The 23,798-nt window shown below is 37.7% G+C and overlaps 1 protein-coding gene across 1 annotated transcript in view; it reads left to right on the top strand.

The window, feature by feature from the left end:
* The window catches only part of LOC150088198 (NFU1 iron-sulfur cluster scaffold homolog, mitochondrial-like), a 146,495-nt gene that overhangs the window by 102,668 nt on the left and 20,029 nt on the right, over positions 1-23,798 (top strand). Inside the window, exon 6 of the mRNA XM_090369379.1 lies at positions 17,648-17,782. Coding sequence (XP_090225505.1) covers positions 17,648-17,782 — 135 coding nt within the window. The remainder of the gene's footprint in view (positions 1-17,647; positions 17,783-23,798) is intronic.

Raw genomic sequence — 23,798 nt, 5'->3', positions numbered from 1 at the left:
GGCCACTTTTGGTAGGTACTAACCATGGTTGACAGTGAGCATCCCATCAGCTGAGCTGTGCCATTTTGGATATGCTCTGACCCAGTCACCATTACAATTTAGCCTTTGTCAAACTCGCTTAAGTCCACTGCCTTTCCTATCTGAATAAAACATGAGTAACACTGATTAATGGAGTTCAGTTATCAGGTGTTTTTTTATACTGTGTCCCAACCTGTGCACACGCTGTAGTTCACCTGCAGTTGATTCGATTTGCATTACAACTCGGTGGTCATAATGTTTTGTCTCATCGGTGTATGTCGCAATATAATAAAAATATTTTATTTGAAACTCTAAATTATTTTTTTATGTTAATTATCAAAAGGCTTAAAACTAAACATAACATTATTTAATTAATTATTTACTTTAATTATAAAAACCTTGTAACTAAACAGATAATATAAAATATATATTTTTATTGTTTGAAGTATTTGGAAATATTTTAAAAAATGTAAATATATATATATATACACACACAGTAAGACCCCCCTTATCCACGGAGGGATACGTTCCAAGGGGATGTGTGTAATGGCTGAAACCATGGATATATGCGAACACCTGCTGACCCCATTTATAACGTGATTTTCTTGTACATACATAAAGTTTAATTGATAAATTAAACACACAGTAAGACACTACCAACATTAAATACAGTAATAATAAAGTACATTGTATGTTATTATACAGTACTATACTGTACCTCTTGAATGAAAGGGATTCTGATGTTTTAGCCTAATCCTCAAGAGACGATAAAGTAATGAAAAAATATCATGTATCAAAGGATGATGGAGTAATGAAAATTATACTTTCTATACACCTCAAAGGACGAAGGCACAAAAGAAAAACATACCTGTACTGCTACACATTTTACAATGAAAAATACCTGTACAGTACTATTGTATCATGTACTGTACATGTAATGAAAAGAGTTTTATTTGTTAGAAAATATCTTAGCCTATTGTGGGTGCTCACCAGCTTCTCCTTTCTTCGTTGTTGCTGCGATGATATGATGATACTGTACAATGCCTACGATGATGAGATGAAGTGGGGTGATGGCGTAGGCATTGTTATGTTCTTCTAGGCTATTGACCTTCTGATGAGATGCCAGAAGGATCATCTTCCGAAGCTGGAGGAGATGAAGATGACGATCATTGGATGACATCAGGAGTAGATGATGTTGATGGCTGTGGATCGTCGATAGTGGACACTTTTTTCCCCCAACCTTTTTGAAGAACATTGTGATAGGGAATTGTTTCTTTTGCCTTTTTGATTCATCAAACATATGCTGGACAGGTTCCACTGCTTCCATTATCAAACGAAACTTTAAATGGGTAACGTTAATGCTTCGGCAAATTTTCAAGTGACCACTTTGCTGGTTCAGCATCAGTTTCTTCTTCCTCATGTTCTTCCTCTGTAGGCGATCTAACAAGGTCTTCCAACTCCTTGTTTGTCAAACCCTCTGGAGAGAGAGAGAGAGAGAGAGAGAGAGAGAGAGAGAGAGAGAGAGAGAGAGAGAGAGAGAGAGAGAATGGGAGTCAGAAGTAGAAGGGAATCACTAAGAAAGAGAAGTATGATGACATCCAGCTCAGGACCCTGGATGTGCCAAGCCCATACTCTCCAGATGTGAGCCCCTGGGGTTATGTTCTTTGATATGGTCTAACATTTTTTCAGCAATCATATCGACCAATCCATCGCCACCAACTTCTCTTGCTGTTCCGATGATCTTGTTTACCTCTCCATTGATTCCTGGGAAGCCTTTGAAATTATGGACGACTTCACTCCCCAAATTCTTACAGCATGAATTCACCATTTCTGGTTTTAATTCGTCCATTGCACCTTTGATGAATGTTATTGCATCAGCAATGGTGAATGTTTTCTAGCAGTCCATGATTTCAATGACAGGGTCATCATCATTCGCTGCTCGAATCATCTCGAACACTTGTCGACTGTATGCGGCCTTGACACACCTAATGATACCCTAGTCAAGTGGCTGAATAAGTGGGGTCATGTTAGGTGGCAAAAATACAACCTGGACATTAGGATCTTCGATAGTGATCGACTGAGGATGGCCAGGTGCACTGTCTATTATTAATAAAACCTTGAAAGGCAACCCTTCCTTCTCCAAATATTTCCTCACATCGAGGATGAAGCATTCGTGGAACCATTCAGTGAATAACACTGCTGTGACCCATGCCTTGAGGTTGTATTGCCAGAAGATGGGCAAATAATTTTTGTTTTTGTGTTTGAGAGCACGAGGATTCTTTGCTTGGTAAACAGGCTTTATCATATGCCCGGCTGCTTTGCCACATAGTACCAATGTCACTCTGTCCTTTCATGCTGTAAAGCCTGGTGCCTGTTTTGCAGTTTTATGGATATAGGTTCTGTTGGGCATCTTTTTCCAAAACAGTCCTGTTTCATCACAATTAAAAACTTGCTTAGGATGGTAGCCTCCCTCTTCTATAATTTTCTTTAACTCTCCCAGAAACATGACAGCAGCTTCCTCATCGGCAGATGCAGCTTCTCTAGTAATTTTTATATTTTTCAGATTAAACCTATTTCTGAATCTATGTCCCCTGTTGTTTACCAAGTAAATGGCTTTGTTTCCTCCTCCGTCTTATCTTTTTTCCGAAAATCCTCATATAGACTTAAGGCCTTTTGCCGTAACACATTGCCATCAATGGGCATCCTTTTTCTGTCCATATCTTCCACACGCAAAATTTAATGCTTTTTTCACCTTCACTAACATACTATCGTGCGCTGTAGCAGTTAATTTTGCATTTTGAGGTGCAACAGGAAAACTAACATGAATTTTGTCTTTATGCTTCATCACTTCACAAATCGAAGTTTGTTCTTACCATACAACCCGGCAATCTCTGCATATGATTTTCTTTCTTTTTCAATCGTATCGAGAATTTTTACTTTTTCACTAATGGGAAGCACTTCACGGCTTCTCTTAGGCTTAGAAGCACTACTAGCACCTCTACTCTTACACTTTGGGGCTATTATTACAGTAAATAAGGTCATTCTTAAACAAAGGCACTGCGATAACACTACAACGAATGCGATCAGCAAAAACGCTAGAGGCAGCTTGGGAGAAAGTTTTGCATTGAGCGTGATATGGGGACAAAGGGAGATGAGTTTTTTACTGGGCTGGCAGACTTCACCATTTTTCAGCCTGTACTTGCTTGGCAGGCAGTTTGAAACTTCTGAACCATTTATTTTTTTATTTTCTGGAATTTTCCAAATTTTTAAATTTTTTTAATTTTTTTCCCTTGGTTAACCACTGGTAACTGAATTATTTTGGATACAGGGGCACAACTGTATATATTTTAAAATATTTCATATATTTTGAAAATATAGTTTGGCTGAATGAATTTGTTTTTGTTGAATTATTTCCTTTTTTCTAAAATAGTTTCAAAATCATGTAATAATTGTAACATTTTATTACCTAAATCACAAGGCAAATTTTTAAGCCCTAAAATAGTATTTAAACTTTCTTTCTATTGGAATTTTAATTTCTTTAACATCCAATTTATTGTTTCTATTCATATTTTCACATAAATTGTCGTTTTTAGTGTTCCTAGGGGAATCATAAAGTTCTCAGTTTTCATTTGTTCTCACATGTGAAGGAACCTTCTTCAGATTCCATTTACAGGCAGTTCCTGGGTTTATGAGGTTTTTTTTTTCTCTTTCTTTCTTTCTCAAGTATCAACAAAATCGAAAATATGAACATTAATTGCAAAAAATGAACGTTAAACATTCATAAATACCGCATTTCAAATCACACGCGTAGCTATACAATACAGTGTGCCCCGCTTTGTGATATTAATTAATCCTTTTCATAGGCACCATTCTATCATGAAAATATTGTAATGTGAACCCAATAACACATTGGTTTTTAGTAATTCTTTCCATGTCTTTGGAAGTTGAAATTTTCGCTATGTAACTCTAAAAGGTCATTTTTATAGTGTAAATTGCATTAGTTACCAATTCAGATATATTTTTTTTTTTTTATGAAAACCCCAAACACGAGAAGTATTAGAACCTATAGTACTTGGTACCATGCTTGGGTTGGAAGTTGAGAAGACGGAAAAAGATATTTGTTGACATTAGACTTGAACTTCTGTAGACTGTAATTTTCAGGAAATACGTGCGAAAGAAGGTTGTTCCAGGAAACGGCAGTTGAATGAATAAACGAGGAAGATGAAAAGTTGGTTGTGTGAGTTTGAAGTTGGACAGTAAATGAATTTTGGCTGGTGGTGGCACGTGTTCGACTGTTTTGAAAGAGAGAGAGTGGGAATAATAGAAGCCAATTCAGAAGAACAGTGCCCATGGATCTGTAGAAAAGGCATGCAGCAGAAACATATGTCTATGAGACAGCGAGTGGAGAGGCTCTTTCAGAGGAGTCATTAATTAACCTAACTGCCCTCTTCTGAGTGGAATCTAGAAGCCTGAGAGAGGTTTTGAGTGCACTGCCCCAGATGTGGGAACAATATTCCATGGTAGGGCGGATTTGCGATTTTTACAGAGTGAACAGATGTTTGGAAGAAAAGTAACGCCGAGAGTGAAAGAGAAAACCAAGTTTTTAGATGCAGAGGAAGCAATAGTTGTAATGTGCTTGTGCAAAGAGAGGTTAGAAGTCAGGGTAATCAACAAAACAGAAATCGGAGTGTCATCAAAGGTAAGCATAGGAGCAGAAGAATCCTTTTCGTGAGCTATAAGATAAAACTTAGTTTTAGAAGGATTGAAATCAACTAAGTTGTCTTTGCCCCACTGGAGAATTAACCGGAGATTGGCATTTAAGGAATTGGTAGCAGATATTCGAGAAAGTTTAAACTGATTGAGCAGGGCAACGTTTCTAAAAATGGAAAGTGGAATGCAATGTGCTATCCGGCAAAACTATTCCAGTCAGTAGAAGAAGGTCATTAATATACAAGAGGAAAAGAGTGGGAGAAGGAACTGAACCTTGTGTGACACCAGCATTAGTGGAGAAGTTAGAAGACAGAGAGAGCCATCTACCATCATGCTCAGTGAGCTATCAGAGAGAAAAGTGGATAATCAATTACAAAAAACAGTTGGCAAACCATAAGATGAAACCTTTATGCCAAACACAATCGAAAGATGTCAAGAGCAACTGCTTGTGTTTCACCAAATTTTTGCATTGAATTTGTCCATAAATGGGTAACATAAGGCAGAATATCACCAGTGGATCAACACTGATGGAATCCATACTGGCGATCGTTGATCAGACGGGAGGTTTGTAGGTAGTTTAAGAGTTGGCAGTTAATTGATTTCTCCATTACTTTAGAGAGAGTAGAAGTAATTGCAATGGGACGATAATTGGATGGGAGGGATTTGTCACCCTTTTTAAGAACTTGCTAGATATGAGCAAATTTCCAAGCAGAAGGAAAAACGTTTGGAATAAGAAGCAAAGAACAGGAGTAAGTTCAGGAGCACAGGTTTTCAGTACAAGTGGAGAAATACCATCAGGGCCTGGAGCTTTTTTAGCCGCAAGATTCATCAAAATCCTTTGACATCCTTTTCACGGAAGACCACAGGAGGCATTGAATGGAGTGTGTTGGGAATGGCGGGAAATGTTTTACCAAGATCATTAATACCTGAGTTGGAAGAAAAATGGGATGCTAGCAGGTCAGTTTTATCCTTAGCTGAAGTGACAACAGAACCATCTGGTTTTGGCAGAGGTGGGAGCAGAGATGGGCAAAAGTTGCGGCCAATAGCTTTGGCAAGAGACCAGAATGCTTGGCTATCGTTAGGGCAAGAAGCAAGTTTTCTACTCTTAGCCTGTTCAAAATGTAGTTTGCACTGATTAATAACTGCTTTACAATTGTTGCGAACTTTGGTGTAGGCAGAAAATGAAACTGAAGAATTGGAAACAAGCCAATTATGATATGCAACGTTCTTCTCTTGAACAGCCTTAGTACATTTATTGGAAAACCGAGGTTTAGATAAAGGATGAGATTTTAAAGTGGAGTGTGGAATAAAGGATTCCATTCCTACAAGAATAATTTCACTGACACGATCTGAGCAGATGTTGACATCAGAAGTTTTAAAACAGTAATCTAACCAAAGAAAAGAAAAATTGCAGGTCATCCCATTCTCATGGAATAGCCATGAGATAAAGGCTCCATTGAAGAAGAGACAATCACCAAGTTGTTATCTGAGGTGCCTAATGGACCGTTCGCTTCAACCGTGTAATTAGAAGGGTTTTTTTGTGAGAAAAAGATCAAGCGTGTTACTGTATGGTTAGGATTCTCCGGTATTCTTGTGGGTAAATCAACAATCTGTGCAAGGTCATTAGTAATTGTAAAAGCCTCAGCATCTCGACTCGTTTTCTAGTCATTGTGACTAGAAAACAATAGCCACCTGGAGTTGTGAACATTAAAATCACCAAGGAAAATTACCTCACTGTTAGGAAAGTTTTAGTGGAGAATATCAAGTTGCAAAGTCAAAGAGCTCCAAGTGATTAGTGGAGTTTGGAGAACGATAGTGACAACAGATGAATTTGACACAGCGAGGTAGAGAGATTTTAAGCTAAAGAAGATCGAAAATAGGAGATTGCAAATTACCAAGTCTCTGACAGGGAATATTGGAACGGACATATGCACAAGTACCACCTTTGAAGCGAAAGGAATCATACAACGAATAATTTGGGCATCTCAGATGAGCAGTAGTTGAATCAACCAATAACTGAGAATCTGTGAGAAAAAGTACATGGGGTTTGGCAGACTGCAAGTGGAAATGAAAAGCGTTGAGATTAGAATTGAGACCACATATATTTGTGAAATGAACTAGGAAGTGTTTGGGAGGTTTAGATCTTTTTTGTAGATAAGCTTACTCTGTTACTTTGACAATTCATGGTGTATCTAATAGTAAGAAAAAGTGGGGGGGGGACATGCCGTATGAAGTAATGAAAATTTTGGATATGGCGTGCACATGGTAAGAATATACCCAGATCCTTGACATATCATGTCCTCGACAATGTCCCCCGCATACACACTACTCGGACTCCCTCCAGTCACTGTCTGGCAGAGTAGAGGTAGCAAGATTATACACTAGCTGATCCAGAAGCCTCCTAAAGAGTTGCAATAGGTTCAGTCTGGTGTACTAACTAGCAGTCGGCCTGCGAACACCATTTTAGAGCTGTGCCCTTGAAATGTAAGGAAGATTGGATCTCGCCATGATGTTCATCATAACCTCAAAAGTCATCAGTCATACTGCATGATGGAATAGATGGGGAAGGGTTGACTGGAACTTAGCTCTGGAGACTAAACATGGGTTCCACCACTTCAAGCCTCCAATAAGCAAAGTGGTGGTGTTTCACTGGTTGATGGGAGTCATTTACCACCTAGTATTGCCTGGTAACACAGGTGGGGGGGCATTTCTCCATGTGGTGTGGGCGCCACACTGCTACCCCTGCTTACGTTGGTTCACACCTGGGTGGTCACGCACAGTACTTGTGCATGGAGGTTATACCCAGAATTACTAACAGGCCCACCATCGTGAAGGTGCAAGCAGAGGATTTGGCTGTCACAGACTGTCCGGACTTCGCCAAATTGGGTCCACTTGTCTTGAATGTCACCCGAATATCAGTTCCATCAGCGTTTTAGACTCCCAGGTATCAAGTACAGCTTGTCTGGCATATCTGAGAGAATGTCTGTGACAACCTCAAGTACCTTTGAGGTTTTCACAGTTAAAATGTACTACACTTTCATTGTTATCATATGTTCCGTTATAAGAACCAATTTTGAACTCCTTTGTGATATTTTTCTAAAGCACATTTCTGGAGGTCATGACCATAAAACAATAAAAACAATTTGCACTTTCTTGTTTATTGGGCTTTTCTGTTACTGCAAGCAATTATAAACAGGTAGTAAATTCGATGTTATAGCATTTGCAAAGATACCGATAGCTGGAATTGTGTGGTTTTGTATGTTATAATGGTGAGATCTGTTTCTCCTTAACTGAAATCTTCAATTGTATAAAAAACATAAATAAATTTTCAGAATCTTCTCTTCATTCCTTTTTTTAAGCTTCATAAACTTGTTATTCCACCCAACTCGTGTTAGTTGAAATTTGTGCGATCCGTTAAAAAATGCTTGTGCATGCTATTGAAATTTATAAAGAAAAGAGAAGATTATCTTGGAAACAAACGCCTCTTGAAGCTTTTCTGAAGAAGACGACTCCTTGTGCTGTTAACAAACCAACGAGTGCCGTGCCAATAATGAGTGATCAACGAACATGCATTTAGTCGATGATGAAGAAGAATAAAGTTTTTTAACATTTGTAAGTCATAAATAATTTCTTTATTATTAATAATGACTGTTATTATTATTAATAACGACTTTATTATTAAGTGACCGTTATTAAGCCTCGACTAAAACATATTTTTTTTCTTTATTATTATAATATTCTTGATTTTACAGGTTAAATTTTCATTTATTTGGATAAATCAACCATTGTTTAAACAAACTGATTAGCTAACTAATTTCATGATTGAAAACATAACCCCTATTTTTAACATTGTGTCTATGGGAAATAAATTCCCTCTTTACGAGTTTTCGCTTTATGAGCGCGTAAAGTCTGAAACTACCTGTAGATGTTTCCATTTATTTGCTTTCCAAGTTATTTGATGTTGTTTTTTACAAAAAGAACTTGTCCAAGTTCATTTTGTACTTCTATAAAATTGGTTAACATCAACCTCCATGTCAGTATTACAGTTAATTCCACATTTATTGGAACACATATATAGTTTTTTCACTAACACTTTCCAGGCCAATTTTATGAATTCAATAACATCTGCTAGTGAAATTTTTTTAACCAATTCTTTAATATTTCGTGCCATGTCCATATTTGCTACTAATTTGGTTAATTACATTGGTTTGAGAAATTAAATGATTAATGATACCTTGGTCCAGTGGTTGACAAACCTCGATGTATTAGCAGGAAGAAATAATCAATAGACATTACTTAAATTCACATTTTTGGAATGACATGGAGCATTGTCTAATAATAGTATGATCATCCTGTTTTCTTGTTTTAATTTTTTTTGCTCAAATTATGAGGCCATTTAGAAAAAATAGCATGCTTTTTTTATTGGCGTACCAATCAACATTCATGGATGCCATATTCATGTTTTTAAAATATCTTGGTCTCGGCACAGTACCCATTATTATTAATGGTTTTTCTTTTTTATAACCAAAAGAATTAGAACCTTTAAACACTAATGATCTACTTGGTAAAGCATGATAAAGGAGGGCCGTTTCATCTACAATAAAGATGTCTTTGGGTTCATATTGTTGTGTTAAAGATGGCAATTGCAAAATCCACTATTCCACATTTTCATTCAGAGATGCACTTTCACCATACAGAGTCTTCAAAACATTATTTCTGTTACAAAATTTATTAAGCCATCCATTGCTATCAGAAAATATTAGCATTAGCATTAGTAGAGGCATATGATGCAAGAAAGCAATCTTATACAGCAAAAAAAAAATCTCACCCATCCATTCGTTCCAAATGTTTCTCTAGTTCTGCCTTGAATTTATTTAAGCTATCAACTTCCACAATGACAGATGGAAGTTTGTTCCAGCAATCAACTAGACACTGGCCAAATTTCCGCACATCTATTCGACAACTGTCTTTCCTCAATTTCAGTTTATGCCCCCTCAGGTTTGTAATCTGAGCAAGAGGAAGAATCCCATCAGCATTGAGCCTGCTCAATCCATTCAAGGCCTTATACACCTCAATCAGATCGCCTCGCAGGTACCTAGACTCCAGATGCTGCAATTTGCAGAACTTAAGGCTTTCTTTGTAAGTGTATCCCTTTGTTCCCCTTACCAGTCTTGTTGCCCTTCTCTCTACTCCTAAAATGAGGCTTCCAGACTTGTACCCAAGGTGTGGCCTCACCCCTTATAAGGAGGGGATTATCCCTTTATACAAGGGGATAATCACCTCCTTATCCCTGCTGCTCGCAAAATTCCTGTATATCATTGACAAGACCCCATGACCCACTCTGGCACCTGTTTGCACTGCCCAGAAAACTTCATATCTAACTCCACAATTACCCTCAGGTCTCTTTCATTCTCCACTACCCTGAGTGTAACACCACCCAGTTGAAACATTTCTCTGGGGTTACTGCTACCCATATGCAGTACTTTGCATTTTTTTTTTTTTTTTTTTTGTCAATGTTAAACTTCAGTTGCTACTTCTCAGCCCATCTGCCCAACTTCTCCAGATCCTGTTGCAGAAGCAGCATACTGTCATTACTGATATTAACAATCCTCCCAACCTTTGTCTGCAAACATTGACATTAAGCATGATATACCTTCATCAATATCATTAATAAATATACAAAACAACAATGGGCCCAACACCGAACCATGGGGAACACTACTAATAACATTAGTCCATGAAGAGCAGTATCCGTTGATTACCACTCTGTCTTTTCCCACTCAACGATCCATTTAACTATTATAGTAACATATCCATAATGCCATACTGCTCCAATTTGTACAGTAGTCTTCTGTATGCAACAGTATTAAAAGCTTTCCTGAAATTCAATAATTATGAAATCAAAATTATTTTTTGCATCCAGTTCCTCTGTGACCATGTCATAGTATCCAATCAAATTGGTCAGACAAGACTTCCCCTTAATAAACCCATGCTGTCTGAATTATTACTGCTGTCTTGTCTAGATGATCATACAATGCTTCTTTAACCAGTGATTCCATTGCTTTCCCTGGAACAGTACTCAAACTAACAGGTCTGTAATTGTTTGTGTCTCCCTTTGATCCTCCTTTGTAAATTGGAGATACATTTGCACATCTCCAATCCGTTGGGACTTCCCCTGAGTCCAAGGATGCTCTCATAATTATGGCTAAAGGTTGGCTTACTTCCTTTGCTGCCTAATTTAATATAACTGGATAGATCCCATGTTTAACTTCAACAATTTCTCCTCCACTTTGCTCTCAGTTTATTACAAAATCATTTAATTCCCAGTTAGAGTTTGATAAACATCTGGCCCTCTTCTCCTTGTATAACTCTTCATGTGTGAATATAGATGCAAAATACTCATTTAGTTTGGTAGCTATCACAGAATGATCATCTACAGTCAAACCATTGATATCAAGTGGACCAATCTGATTCATCCCTTTACTTTTAGAGTTTATATAAGTAAAGAAGTCTTTGCTGTTTTTCTTTGCATCCATTGCCAAAGATTTCTCATAATCTACCTTCGCTTCCTTAACCTCCTTTGTGACTTGATTACCGACTAGCTTATGTATACCATAAGCCTGTGTGTTGCCCGATAACACTACCCAACATGATTTTTACATACAGCATATCAATGGTTGTTTCTGGTCAGGTTTTATGTATAGAATTTAAAATCAATCATAAAAATTTCCTATCACGTCTCAGTTTTATGATATAGATAGATAACTGGATTCTGTACAAAGATATCATTACTGTTTGAAATACAATTTTTAAACTTATTAACTTTTTGTTGGTTTTGTTTATTGAGCTAAAAGTTAAGCAAGTACATCATTACTGTTCTTACAATATAGTATATTTTGATGCACTTTTCCAGACAAGTCAGTATTTTTATTAATTTTATTACACCATTCAACTATTCAATATATAGTGTATGATGAATTATGCTACAAGAAGTTGCATATTCATTGTACTTCGGCTGCAAGATCAGTGACCAATAAAAATATTGGGCTCCACATATCCATTGTATTACTTGTACAACGAACTTAAGGCTGTGGTTATATGGCAAGCGAGCATTACCTTTTGCTATCCCTATGGTATGCGATGAGCTCAAGAATCATTTTGACGACTGCTATTTCTGCATGACAAAAATAAAAGATATTTCCAACAAGAGCATGCACTGCATCAAATATCCAAATACCCATCAGCAATTAGGCCATTGCCACACAGTAAAGAACTGCCAGTGCCTCCAAAATCGTGTGGTATCGGAAGTAATGATGAAGGTAAGAAGAAATTGTTGTACCAGATGTTGCGGAACCATGTACTTTACATGATTTGGACTACGGGCCAGAAAAAGAAAAGGTCCCACACTACATTGAACAAGAAGAATTAAGCAACTTGATCAGAGACTTGGACTTACCCAAAGAGAAGGCTGAATTACTCAATTAATAATTGAGTAATTACTCAATTACTCAAGACTACAACAGTGGAACTTACTTGCCAAATGTACAAACATTACAATATATTGTAAGCGAAATGAAGAGTTTTCAAGATATTTTGCAATGGAAAACAACATGTGTGTCTGCAAAATGTTGTTGGTCTTACGCACAACTGAACATTGATCACAGTACCTCTGAATTTGGTCATTGATGTATCAAAACAGCGGCGAATTGATTGACAAGGCTCTCATTATATACTCCCTCCTAACGGGTCTGGGCATGATTGCAGACACCTTCAAATTTAACCTTGACTCGCGACTTTTTTTTAATTGACCGTTACTTGTTAAATAAATCTTCAGATCTCCTACACTTAAGTCATTAGTGCCAATGTATAAAACAATGTCATCTTTTTTGCCCTTAAAAGATGATATCTCCTCTACAACGTCATCATCTTTTGCCCCTGTCAGACATATCCTTGTCCTATTCCACCTATCCGTTTTGCACAATATATTTCCCGTTTCCCAGATAATTGAGTCACAGACACTAACTCCTGTGGGACCAGTGCATTCTACCCTGAAGATTGCCGCTGTGTAGCTTGGTGCAAAAGAGTGAGCTTTGCCGTTGAGTTGGGCAGCTGAGAGCTTGATGGGCCCCCATTTTAATTCCTTTGAGGGCATCTACCCGACTCGTCAAACTCTCATAGATGCCCATCAGAATGCTGAGTTGGCACCTAATTTCTTCACATTCAGACACAGCATGGGTTTGTTAAGGGAAAGTCTTGCCTGACAAATTTGATTGGTTATTATGATGTGGTTACAAAGGAACTGGATGCAAAAAATAATTTTGATATCATATACTTGGAAAAGGAAAGCTTTTGACACTGTTGCGCATGGAAGACTACTGTACAAATTGGAGCAGAATAGTGTTAAGGGTAAGTTGCTACCATGGATAAAAGGATGGTTGAGTAGGAGAAGACAGAGCGTGGTAATTAATGGGTGCAGCTCTTCATGGACTAATGTTATTAGTGGAGTCCCACAGGGTTCGGTGTTGAGTCCACTGTTGTTTTGTATATTTATCAATGATATTGATGAAGGTATATCAGGCTTAGTATCGAAGTTTGCAGATGATACAAAGGTTGGCAGGGTTGTTAATGACAGTAATGGCAGCGTGTTACTGCAACAGGATGTAGAAAATTTGGGCAGATGGGCTGAGAAGTGGCAACTGAAGTTTAACACTGAAAAATGCAAAATACTGCATATGGGTAGAAGTAACCCGAGAGAAACGTACCAACTGTGTGGTACTACACTTAAGGTGGTAGAAAATGAAAAAGACCTGGGAGTAATTGTGCAGTCAGATATGAAGTTTTCTGAGTAATGCAGATGGCTGCAGGTAATGGGGTGTTGTCAATGATATACAGGAATTTTGCTAGCAGGGAAAAGGAGGTGATTGTCCCTCTGTATAAGGCAATGGTCAGGCCAAGCCTTGAGTACTGTGTGCAGGTCTGGAAGCCGCATTTTAGGAAGGATGTAGATTTGCTTGAACATGTACAGAGAAGGGCAACAAGATTGGTGAGGGGAATGCAAACTTCCATCTGTTGTTGTGGTAGTTGATAGGTTAAATAAATTTAAGGCGGAACTGCCAAATATTTAGTGGGGATTGTTTTTTTTTTTTTTTTTTGGCTGATGCTGCATAAGCTCATACACTTGCTTTCTTGCATCATATGCTGCTACTACTACTACATTCTATGCGCCTAGCACGCACACACACACGCAAAGACATCCTCCATGGCTAGATCATGTCCTGTCCTAGAAAGATCTACAAACATATGTCTTTTTTTAAAGCTTTTTCTTGTAGTGTTGAACCACTTATTGGAATTCCTCTAGTATGAGTACCATCAAACCGGGTATGTTAAGTAATTAATTTCTTGATATGTTTCTCATTGAATATTTTTATTTGCAGTCCAGTCTCATTCTGTCCTGAAGATTGCCATTGTGTTGCCTGGTGCACAAGAGTGAGCTCTGGCATTGAGTTGGGCAGATGAGAGCTTGATGGGTCCCTCATTTTAATTCCTTCTAGGGCATCTACCCCACTCTTCAAAATCACATAGATGCCCATCAGAACACTGAGTTGACACCTAATTTCTTCATATTTTCTGCACCTAGCACACAAAGACATCCTCTATGGCTAGATTGTGTACTATTTGAGAAAGGTCCACAAACGCTTTTTGCAAAAGCTTTTTTTAAAGCTTTTGCAAAATTCAAAGCTTTTCCTTGTAGCTTTTCCGAGTACCATCAAACCAGGTGTGTTAAGTCATTAATTTGTTGATATGTTTCTCATTGAATATTTTTATTTGCATTCCAAATCCACATTTCTTTAATTTTTTTCTTGTAAAATTTTTTGAATTTGTGTTTTATCAGAGTTATACTTTTTTTTCCGACCATTTTTGATAAACCCTTTATTGCATCTTCTGTAACTTTCCCTTGTGTTTCTAAATTTAAAAGCTTCATTTTGCTCTATTCTGCCACCAAAGATGGATAAATCAGAAATGAATGAATGAAATATCTATTTAGTAGTAATATATTTACAATTATTTCAGAAATTCCAGATTCATAGCAATCTGTGAAAAACACTGGCCTTCAAATAACAGTTTTAATGGGCCCAGTTAGGTAAGATAATGGTCATCTCAGAGAATTATAGATTCCTAGAAATGTAAGGAATACACTAGCTGCCTAACAACAGGATTAACAGTCATGATCAGGTCAGAGAATGGTTGCTTTAGAGAATACCACACTTATTTTTATCACCTTGGCCTGGACTTGTAGGTGGAGGGAATCTGTTTTGTAGAGACAGGATACATTTAAACAAAGGTGATTCAAGAGTTTTTGCCAGTATCGTTGAGGATACCTTAACGATTCAGGGAAACTGCTAGTTTGGGGGGAGGGGGAACAAGGGTAATATAGATACGCATTTATCTAATAATATTGGTAAAATGAACACTTGCATATACCTCAAGATTGCATATATTACAGTGTCATATTCGCAAGATGTTCTGAGGGCTAATGCCAGGGAAGCAAGCTTAAGTAACTTTGAGGGCTGTGTGGGGATAGTTAACTGTACAAGAACACTAAGTCTTAATTGTTTATACAGTAATGTCAGAAGTGTTGTCAATAAAATGAGTGAATTCGAACTGCTCGTTAGGAGAAGTAACGCCGACATAATAGCGCTGACATTACGGAACCATAGTGCCACCTGGAAATAGATGAGTTTCAGTATGGTATGTACAATGTATTTAGGAAGGACAGGTCAGATAGAAGGGATGATAGGGTCATCCCTATCAAAAGCAGTTTGAGTGCAGCAAAAGCTTTCCAGAATTCAGAAGTTTTACATGCTCCTGCCCCTTGCGATTGTCCCTTAATAACTCCATGCTGTAACTGCAGTGGAAATGCATTACTGTCTAGATGGTCCTGCATTACATCTTTAACCAGTGATTCCATATTTTACCTGGAACAGAATTTACTAACACATCTGTACCTTCTGCTGCCTCCCTTAATATAACTGGATAATCCCATTTTGCATAGGATTATCCCATTTTGCATAGGAAATGGAGGAAAGTACCCTTAGGTACTTTCCTCCATTTAGGTTCAACAATTTCTCTTCCATTTTTCCTCTTGGTTATCACAAAATCATTTAGCTCCCTGTTAGAATTTGATGTTATTCTGGCATCCCCATCCCTAAAAACCATCTCATATGAAATGTAGATGCAAAATACCTCGGCGCCTCCATAGCCAGGTGGGAAGGAGTAGCAGTGCGTAGCACACGGTCCTTGATTAGACTGGGGTTCGAGCCCATCACCACCAAATACGGAGGATGCGGAAAGGTCAGGGAATGACCACCGCATATCCCGGAGCAATATGGCCTTAGTTGCTAATGCTCCTAAAAACCAAATAACAAACAAACAAACAAAACAAGCAAAATATCTCTTCAGTTTGTCAGCAGTCAGAGCAGGATCATTAACAATTAAATCATTTGTATCTAGCAGACCGATGTGATTCATCCCCTTCATTCTAATGTTTACATAAGTAAAGAAGTCTTTCCTGTTTTTCTTTGCCAGAAATGTCTTGTTATCTGTTTTAGTTTGCCTGACCTCTTTTGTGATTTGATTGCAGACCAGTTTATATCTGCTGTAGGTTTCTGTGTCACCTGATAATTTATAAGCATCCCATGTATTTTTCTTCTCTGATACAAGTTCTCATCAGTTTATCTGACATCCATTTAGGTATAAAAAAACCCAGTAGCCTCTATGATCACTTCTCATTTACAATTTGCTTTTGGTGACACCACCAGCTAGTCTCAATGCATAGAATTTAAAACTGAGACCACTGTAGTTATCTTTTACCCCGGGTAGTAGTTACATCTTTAAGTAAATCCCACACCAGCCTAGTGTTTTTTCTTTGTTTTTTTTTTCAGATTCTTAGTGCGTGAAGATGCATTGCTGATAATAATATCAGGATTATTGTCTTTTCTTGTTGCCTCTAACATGCTGGGGTAGAAAATAGTGATCCAGTAAATCCACAAAGGACAACAAGATTAGTGAATGGAACAAAGGGTTGCTCTTATGAAGAAAGGCTTAAGTTTTGCAAATTACAGTGTCTGGAGACTAGGCACCGGCGAGGTGATCTGATAGAGGTGTATAAAGCCTTGAATGGTTTGAGCATGCTCAGTGCTGATGTGATTCTTCCTCTTGCTCAGAATAATCACCTTAGAGGGCATAAATTCAAATTGAGGAAAGACAGATGTAGGATAGATGTGCAGAAATTTGTCTTTAGCCAATGGGTAGTTGGTTGGTGGAACAGACTTCCATCCCTTGTTGTGGAAGTTGAAAGCCTAAATAAATTTAAGGCTCAGCTGGACAGGTATTTTGGATGAACAGAGCGGTGAAATGGGAGTGGTGTGTTTGTTGTTTTTTTTTGGCTGATGCTGCATAAGCTTACTTTCTTGCATCATATGCCTCTACTAATGCTACTGTTTTAATGACCAAAAGTTCCTGTAAAGTAAAAATCCTCATTATTAGACATTCAGATTTACTACTCCACTCCCATTTGTGTGTATAGTTGTTTGTTATGCTTGTCAGTCATTTGGCCTATAGCACACCCCCATTTTTAATTTTCTCAATTGCTTATGTCACACCGAACTGAATGAACATTGCACTGGCTTCCCATGTCAGCTGGATGCAATGCCTTAGATCATATAGGATGTTATTAATTACATGTGGCCATTTAAAGAAAGTACATTTAAAAGTATGGTTCAGTAATTCTGACACTTATAGTTGAATTGTAAATTGCAAAAGTTGTTTTGAACTAATAGCAGTAATCAATGTTTGGTTCTACCCAACATTTAATAAAGTTTTGTTTGGAAGTAATTCAGTATGTTGTTCTGCTTTCTAGGGTTTCAGTGATGGCATTGTAAAACTGAAGATGCAAGGTGCTTGTACCAGCTGTCCTAGCTCAGTTGTTACTTTGAAAAATGGCATACAAAACATGCTTCAGTTCTACATTCCTGAAGTTGTTGGTGTAGAGCAAGTAAGTTTTCATTATATTAATACATAATTTGCTTATTGTTTAGAATAGGTTAAATAGGATTAACCAAACTTCATGCCACTGATAGACTGACACTTTTCAAATTATTTTTTCTAAAATAACTTGCAAACTTGGTTTATACAAAGTTCTTGTTTCTGTGAAATACAGATTAGGAGCCTACCCTGCAAAAGGATAGGCTTTTCTATGTAGACATTGATTTATTACAAAATTCAGTTAATATGTATTACAAAGTACATTTTTACTCTGTGAGAAATAAATAATGTCATTTTGTATGGCTTATACAAAGCTCAATGCAGTTGTCCCATTATTGTCCACCACTGATATACATGAGAACACCTGATTCTGCATATACTGAAAGATATCACTTGATAATTTACTTTTATGGTCAAACAAAGCCAGTTTGTGGTAGCTACAACAAAAATACACTCTGAAAAACATCAATTGTAGATCAGTTACAATTGTGCCATGCTCAGATCATTTTGTATAATCATTTTTGTTATTTTTAAAAGGATCTGAACTAATATCTTTTTTGGAGTTTGTGTCTTTAAACTTATTTCAAGTCTGTTTATATTAAACCGTCTATCAGTTATTGTGACAAACCGAAAAACAGAGAGAATTAAGCTTGAAATTATTCAAGAGGTTGAAGTAAAACAGACATTGTGAAGGATATCCGTTTACCCACTTTGTCTATGATACTGAAAAAAAACTTGAATATGTGATGCTGAAATAAAAAAAAAAAAAAAGGAGGAAAAGCAAGTCTCGTGTCATCACATGCAAAACATGAGATGACATGAGATTCTTCAAACAAACCTTGAGTGGTACTAACAAATTCATCTAATTTGCCCATTTGTTGTTATGAAGATACAGCTATTGATCCAATTTTGTGAGAATAGGCTGATAATCTAGCTGAACAACTTGGAATTAGCTGCTTCAAATGGAGCAGTTGGTGGCTCCAGAGATTTAAGGATGAGTATAACTTTGTTTCACAAAATATTTGCGGCAAGTCTGGATCAGTTTACAAGGAAAGGCAACAGACTGATTAAAAAACAAGCCAAAAGTTATTTTTAATCTTGACAAGACAGGTATATTTTATAATTTACTCCCAGACAAAACACATTGCTATGTGAGGAGAGTCCTTTAAAGGTGGAAGATTAAGCAAACACTCACTATTCTGTACAAAACTGCACCCACTTCTAGTTGGGAAATTTTCCAAGCCATGATGCTTTAAAGGATTTAAACAACTTCCGTGGAAATATCAGTCCAATCAAAGTGCTTGGCTTTTGGTCAAAATTTCCAGTATTGATTATTGAGAGTGGACAGAAGAATAGCTTCAGAAAAAGGGACAGTTATTGATTAAGGATAATTACAAAGCACATTCTGCTGAAGCAGTGAAATTGATGATCACACAATATTGGTTTTTCATCCCAGTACCACCAGTTTTATGCAGCCATTTATGTATAACCTCAAGAGAGCATAAAGAGCCCACCTGATAAAGTACTTGATCTGCAACCCAGAAGAAAAAGGGAACAATATGCAGCCAAAGTGGTCTTACATGTTTATTGTTATTGCATGAGACAGTGGTGCCTCCATAGCCAGGTGGGCAGGAGCAGCAGTGTGTAGCACATGCTTCTTGATTAGACCGGGGTTCGAGCCCGTAACCATCAAATACGGAGGATGCACAAAGGTCAGGGAATGACCACCGCATATCCCTGGAGCAATATGGCCTTAGTTGCTAATGCTCCTAAAAACCAAATAACAATAACAGCATGAGACAGTATTGCATCAAGTGTTATAATTAGGACCAGGGTATGTCTGCCAGGGACAAAAGCTGACGATGATGTAGAGCAGATATCATCTTTTACGGGCACAAAAGGTGCTATTGTTGTACATGTTGGAACTAAAGACATTAAGAGTAAGAGATTTGCAGATTTACTCAAAGTACAGATCAATGTTGAAAAAAAAAGTCATGAGTTAGGGTTGAATGTGAAAGAGTCTGCAATTCTGCATAGACACGATAGCAGGGAGTATATGATGAGAACCTTGTTGATCAATTCGGCCCTGGAGAGATTGTGCAAGCCTCAAGAGGGTAGAATTATTTTAAGCCTGATTAACAGGAGAGACTGCTTCTACAGGGATGGGGTACTGTTAAATAGAAAGGGTGCAAGAATATTTGCTGATGCTATCGAGGCAGGGATAGGTGGGTTGGAAAACTGCTAGTTTGTGGGGGGGGGGTGATACACAGACTAAAAGGTTAAAGTGGCCGCAAGAAGAGGCAAAAGTGATTCTTGCACTGCTTCTATTGGAATGAGCAGCAGCATGGAAAGCAAGGCAATGAAGATTTCCAAGAGTCATAGTGGAACAAATAAATACATGGGTTGTGTTAGCGTCACTAAGAGTAGAAACAGGTGCATGTACACCAATGCTAGGAGTATAGTTAACTTGATGAGCTTGAAGTGCTAGTCAAGACATCAAAAGCAGATATCAGAAACATGGTGTCACACAGATATAAGCAGCGCAGAATTGGAATTTAGGGAGTACAATATGTACAGAAAGGATAGACAGGACAGGAAAGGTGGAGGGGTTATGCTGTTAGTTAAGAAACACACAAAATCTAAGGAAGTGCATCCAATTGATGTTGGTGGACAATGCAGTGTTGAGTCTGTTTGGTGTGATATAAGCACTGGGAAAGGAAAAATGAGAGTAGGTGTGTGTGTGTGTGTGTGTGTGTGTGTGTGTGTGTGTGTGTGTGTGGTCTAATGAATCTGATGAGTATAATGAGCAGTTGTGCAGAGAAATAGAATGGGCCGGTAAATCAGAATGTCTTATAATGGGGTATTTTAACTTTCCAGATATTGACTGGAACTTGTGGGTTGGTCACTTGCACACTAGCAAGACTTTTTTGGATTTATTGGATGACTGTTTTCTACAGCAGCATGTGTGAGAGGCAACCAGAGGGAGTAATACTTGTGATCTGATTATCAGCAGTGAATATTCATGCATTACGAATTTGTGGGTAAAGGAACCACTGGGTGACAGTGATCACAATGTACTGTTTATTTGTTTGTTATTTGGTGTTTAGGAGCATTAGCAACTAAGGCCATATTGCTCCGGGGATATGCGGTAGGCATTCTCTGACCTTTCCACATCCTCTGTATTTGGTTGTCACAGGCTCGAACCCGGTCTAATCAAGAAGCGTGTGCTATGCACTGCTGCTCCTGTCCACCTGGCTACGGAGGCGCCTTTACAATGTACTGATATGGAAATTACTTAAAGATGTAACTACCATCAAGGCTAAAGGGAAGGGTTATTGCTTTTGTAAAGATGACAACAGGGGTTTCAGACAGTTTTTAAATTCTGTACAGTGGGATCAACTGATATTACCAATGTTGAATACGTTGATTTCTAAATGGGAAGCCTTCAGGGACTCAATTTTGGAGGCTACTAGGCTTTTCATTCCAACTAAGAAATACTGTTCAAGGTTCAGGCCTAAATGGATGTCAGGTGAATTAATGAAGCTCGTGGCAGAGAAGAAAAATGTATGGGATGCATATAAATTATCAGGTGACATAGAAGCTTATGGCAGATATATTCTTGTCTGTAATCAAGTCAAAAAGGAGGTTAGGCAGGCAAAGGCAGATTACGAGAAATCTTTGGCAAAGGATGCAAAGAAAAACAGCAAAGGGTTCTTTATATATGTAAACTCTAGAAAGAAAGGGATGAATCAGATTGGACTACTTAACATAGATGGGTTGACTATTAATGATCATGCTCAGGTAGCTGATAAACTGAATGAGTATTTTGCATCTTATTCTCCTCATTCACACATAAGGAGTTATTCAATGAGGGGAATGCCAGACGTTTATCAATCTCTAACAGGGAGCTAAGTGATTTTGTAATAACTGTATTTCTATGTTCACATTTTATGATTGCAGGCTTTTTTCCCCAACAGAATTTAATAAAAATTTTGTTTATTTGGAAATAATATTTGAAAAATTGTATTTACTATTGGTATCCATTGGTAAAAAGACCAGGTATTGACATACTTCAAGCAGAATTCAAAAAACAAAATTTGCTCAGATGAAATGTGGCTGCATTGTAATGAAGTGTCCTTTTCCCATATACCTGCCCAAGTGTGCAAACTGTTTTACTGAATCACTTTATCTCACATGCCATAAAATTCTTTCCACTGGTGATAGCCAGTATCTGGTTTCTTGAAAATTCAAAAAAATAACTGATAATTAAAAATGTAGACCAAAGTAAAGAATCTATCCTAATGTTTTGAATTGATTTATGGCTTCATAAATTGTTCCAAAAGTATGTACATACTTATTATTCGTGAAGTCATCACTCTCTGTTTTAATTACACTGGCTAACATGATTTTTACCTCCACTATGCAACAATAGATTTTTAAAATAATTCTTAAAATTTGACTTTGAATCGTATCCATAAAATGTATATCTTACTTCAGTTTAAGAAAATAGATTTGACACTGATCTGGTATATTACCTGTGAATAACCTCTTTATGTGGGCACCTGTAAGTGGTTGAGGGTCCTCCAAATTAATAGCAACAGGTCTGGGTTTTCACTTAAGTTTTTTTTTTTTTTTTATGCGAACCCCAAACGCGAGAGGTATTAGAACCTATAGTACTTAGTACCGTGCTTGGGTTTGAGGTTAAGAAGACGAAAGAAGATATTTGTTGACATTGGACTTGAACTTCTGTAGATTGTAATTTTCAGGAAATACGTATGAAGGAAGGTTGTTCCAGAAAATGGCAGTTGAATGAATAAATGAGGAAGATGAAAAGTTGGTTTTGTGGGTTTGAAGTTGGACAGTAAATGGATGTTGGCTGGTGGCGGCACATGTTCGGACTGTTTTGAAAGAGAGAGAGCAGGGATTACAGAAGCTAATTCAGAAGAACAGTGCCCATGGAAGTATCTGTAGAAGAGGCATGCAGCAGAAACAGTGCGTCTATGAGAAAGCGAGTGGAGAGACTCTGTTAGAGATGAATCATTAATTAACCTAACTGCCCTCTTCTGAATGGAATCAAGAAGCCTGAGAGAGGTTTTGGGGGCACCACCCCAGATGTGGGAACAATATTCCATGGCAGGGCGAATTTGCGATTTATACAAAGTGAGCAGCTGTTTGGAAGAAAAGTAACGCCGAGAGCGAAAGAGAAAACCAAGTTTTTTAGATGCAGAGGAAGCAATATTTGTAATGTGCTTGTGCCAAGAGAGATTAGAAGTCAGGGTAATCCCCAAAAGAGATATATCATTTTGCCTAGAAATCGGAGTGTCACTAAAGATAAGCATAGGAGTAGAAGAATCCTTTTTGCGAGATATAAGACAAGACTGAGTTTTAGAAGGATTGAAATCAACTAAGCTGTCTTTGCCCCACTGGAGAATTACCTGAAGATCGGCATTTAAGGAATTGGTAGCAGATTTTCGAGAAGTTGAAACTGATTGAGCAGGACAAGGTTTTTCAAAATGGAAAGTTGAATGCATTGTGCTATCATCTGCAAAACTATGGATAGGATTTCCAGTCAATGGAAGAAGGTCATTGATATACAAGAGGAAAAGAGTGGGGGGGAAGAACTGAACCTTGGGGGACACCGGCATTAGTGGAGAAGTTAGAAGACAGAGAGCCATCTACCATCACCCTCAGTGAGCAATCAGAGAGAAAACTGGATAACCAATTACTAAAAACAGTTGGCAAACCATAAGATGGAAGCTTGTTTAGAAGACCTTTATGCCAAACACGATCAAAAGCCTTTGAGATGTCAAGAGCAACTACTTGTGCTTCACCGAACCTTTCCATTGAATTAGTCCATAAATGGGTAACATAAGCCAGAATATCTCCAGTGGATCGATACTGACGGAATCCATACTGGTGATCGTTGATCAGACGGAAGGTTTCTAGGTAGTTTAAGAGTTGGCGGTTAATTGATTTCTCCATTACTTTAGAAAGAGTAGAAGTAATTGCAATGGGACGATAATTGG

Source organism: Mastigoproctus giganteus, chromosome 3 (genome assembly GCF_048544385.1).
Source record: "Mastigoproctus giganteus isolate SK-2022 chromosome 3, ASM4854438v1, whole genome shotgun sequence".
NCBI classification, from domain to species: domain Eukaryota; kingdom Metazoa; phylum Arthropoda; class Arachnida; order Uropygi; family Thelyphonidae; genus Mastigoproctus; species Mastigoproctus giganteus.
The sequence above is the reverse complement of the archived record's forward strand: the minus strand, read 5'-3'. Positions and strand labels throughout refer to the sequence as shown.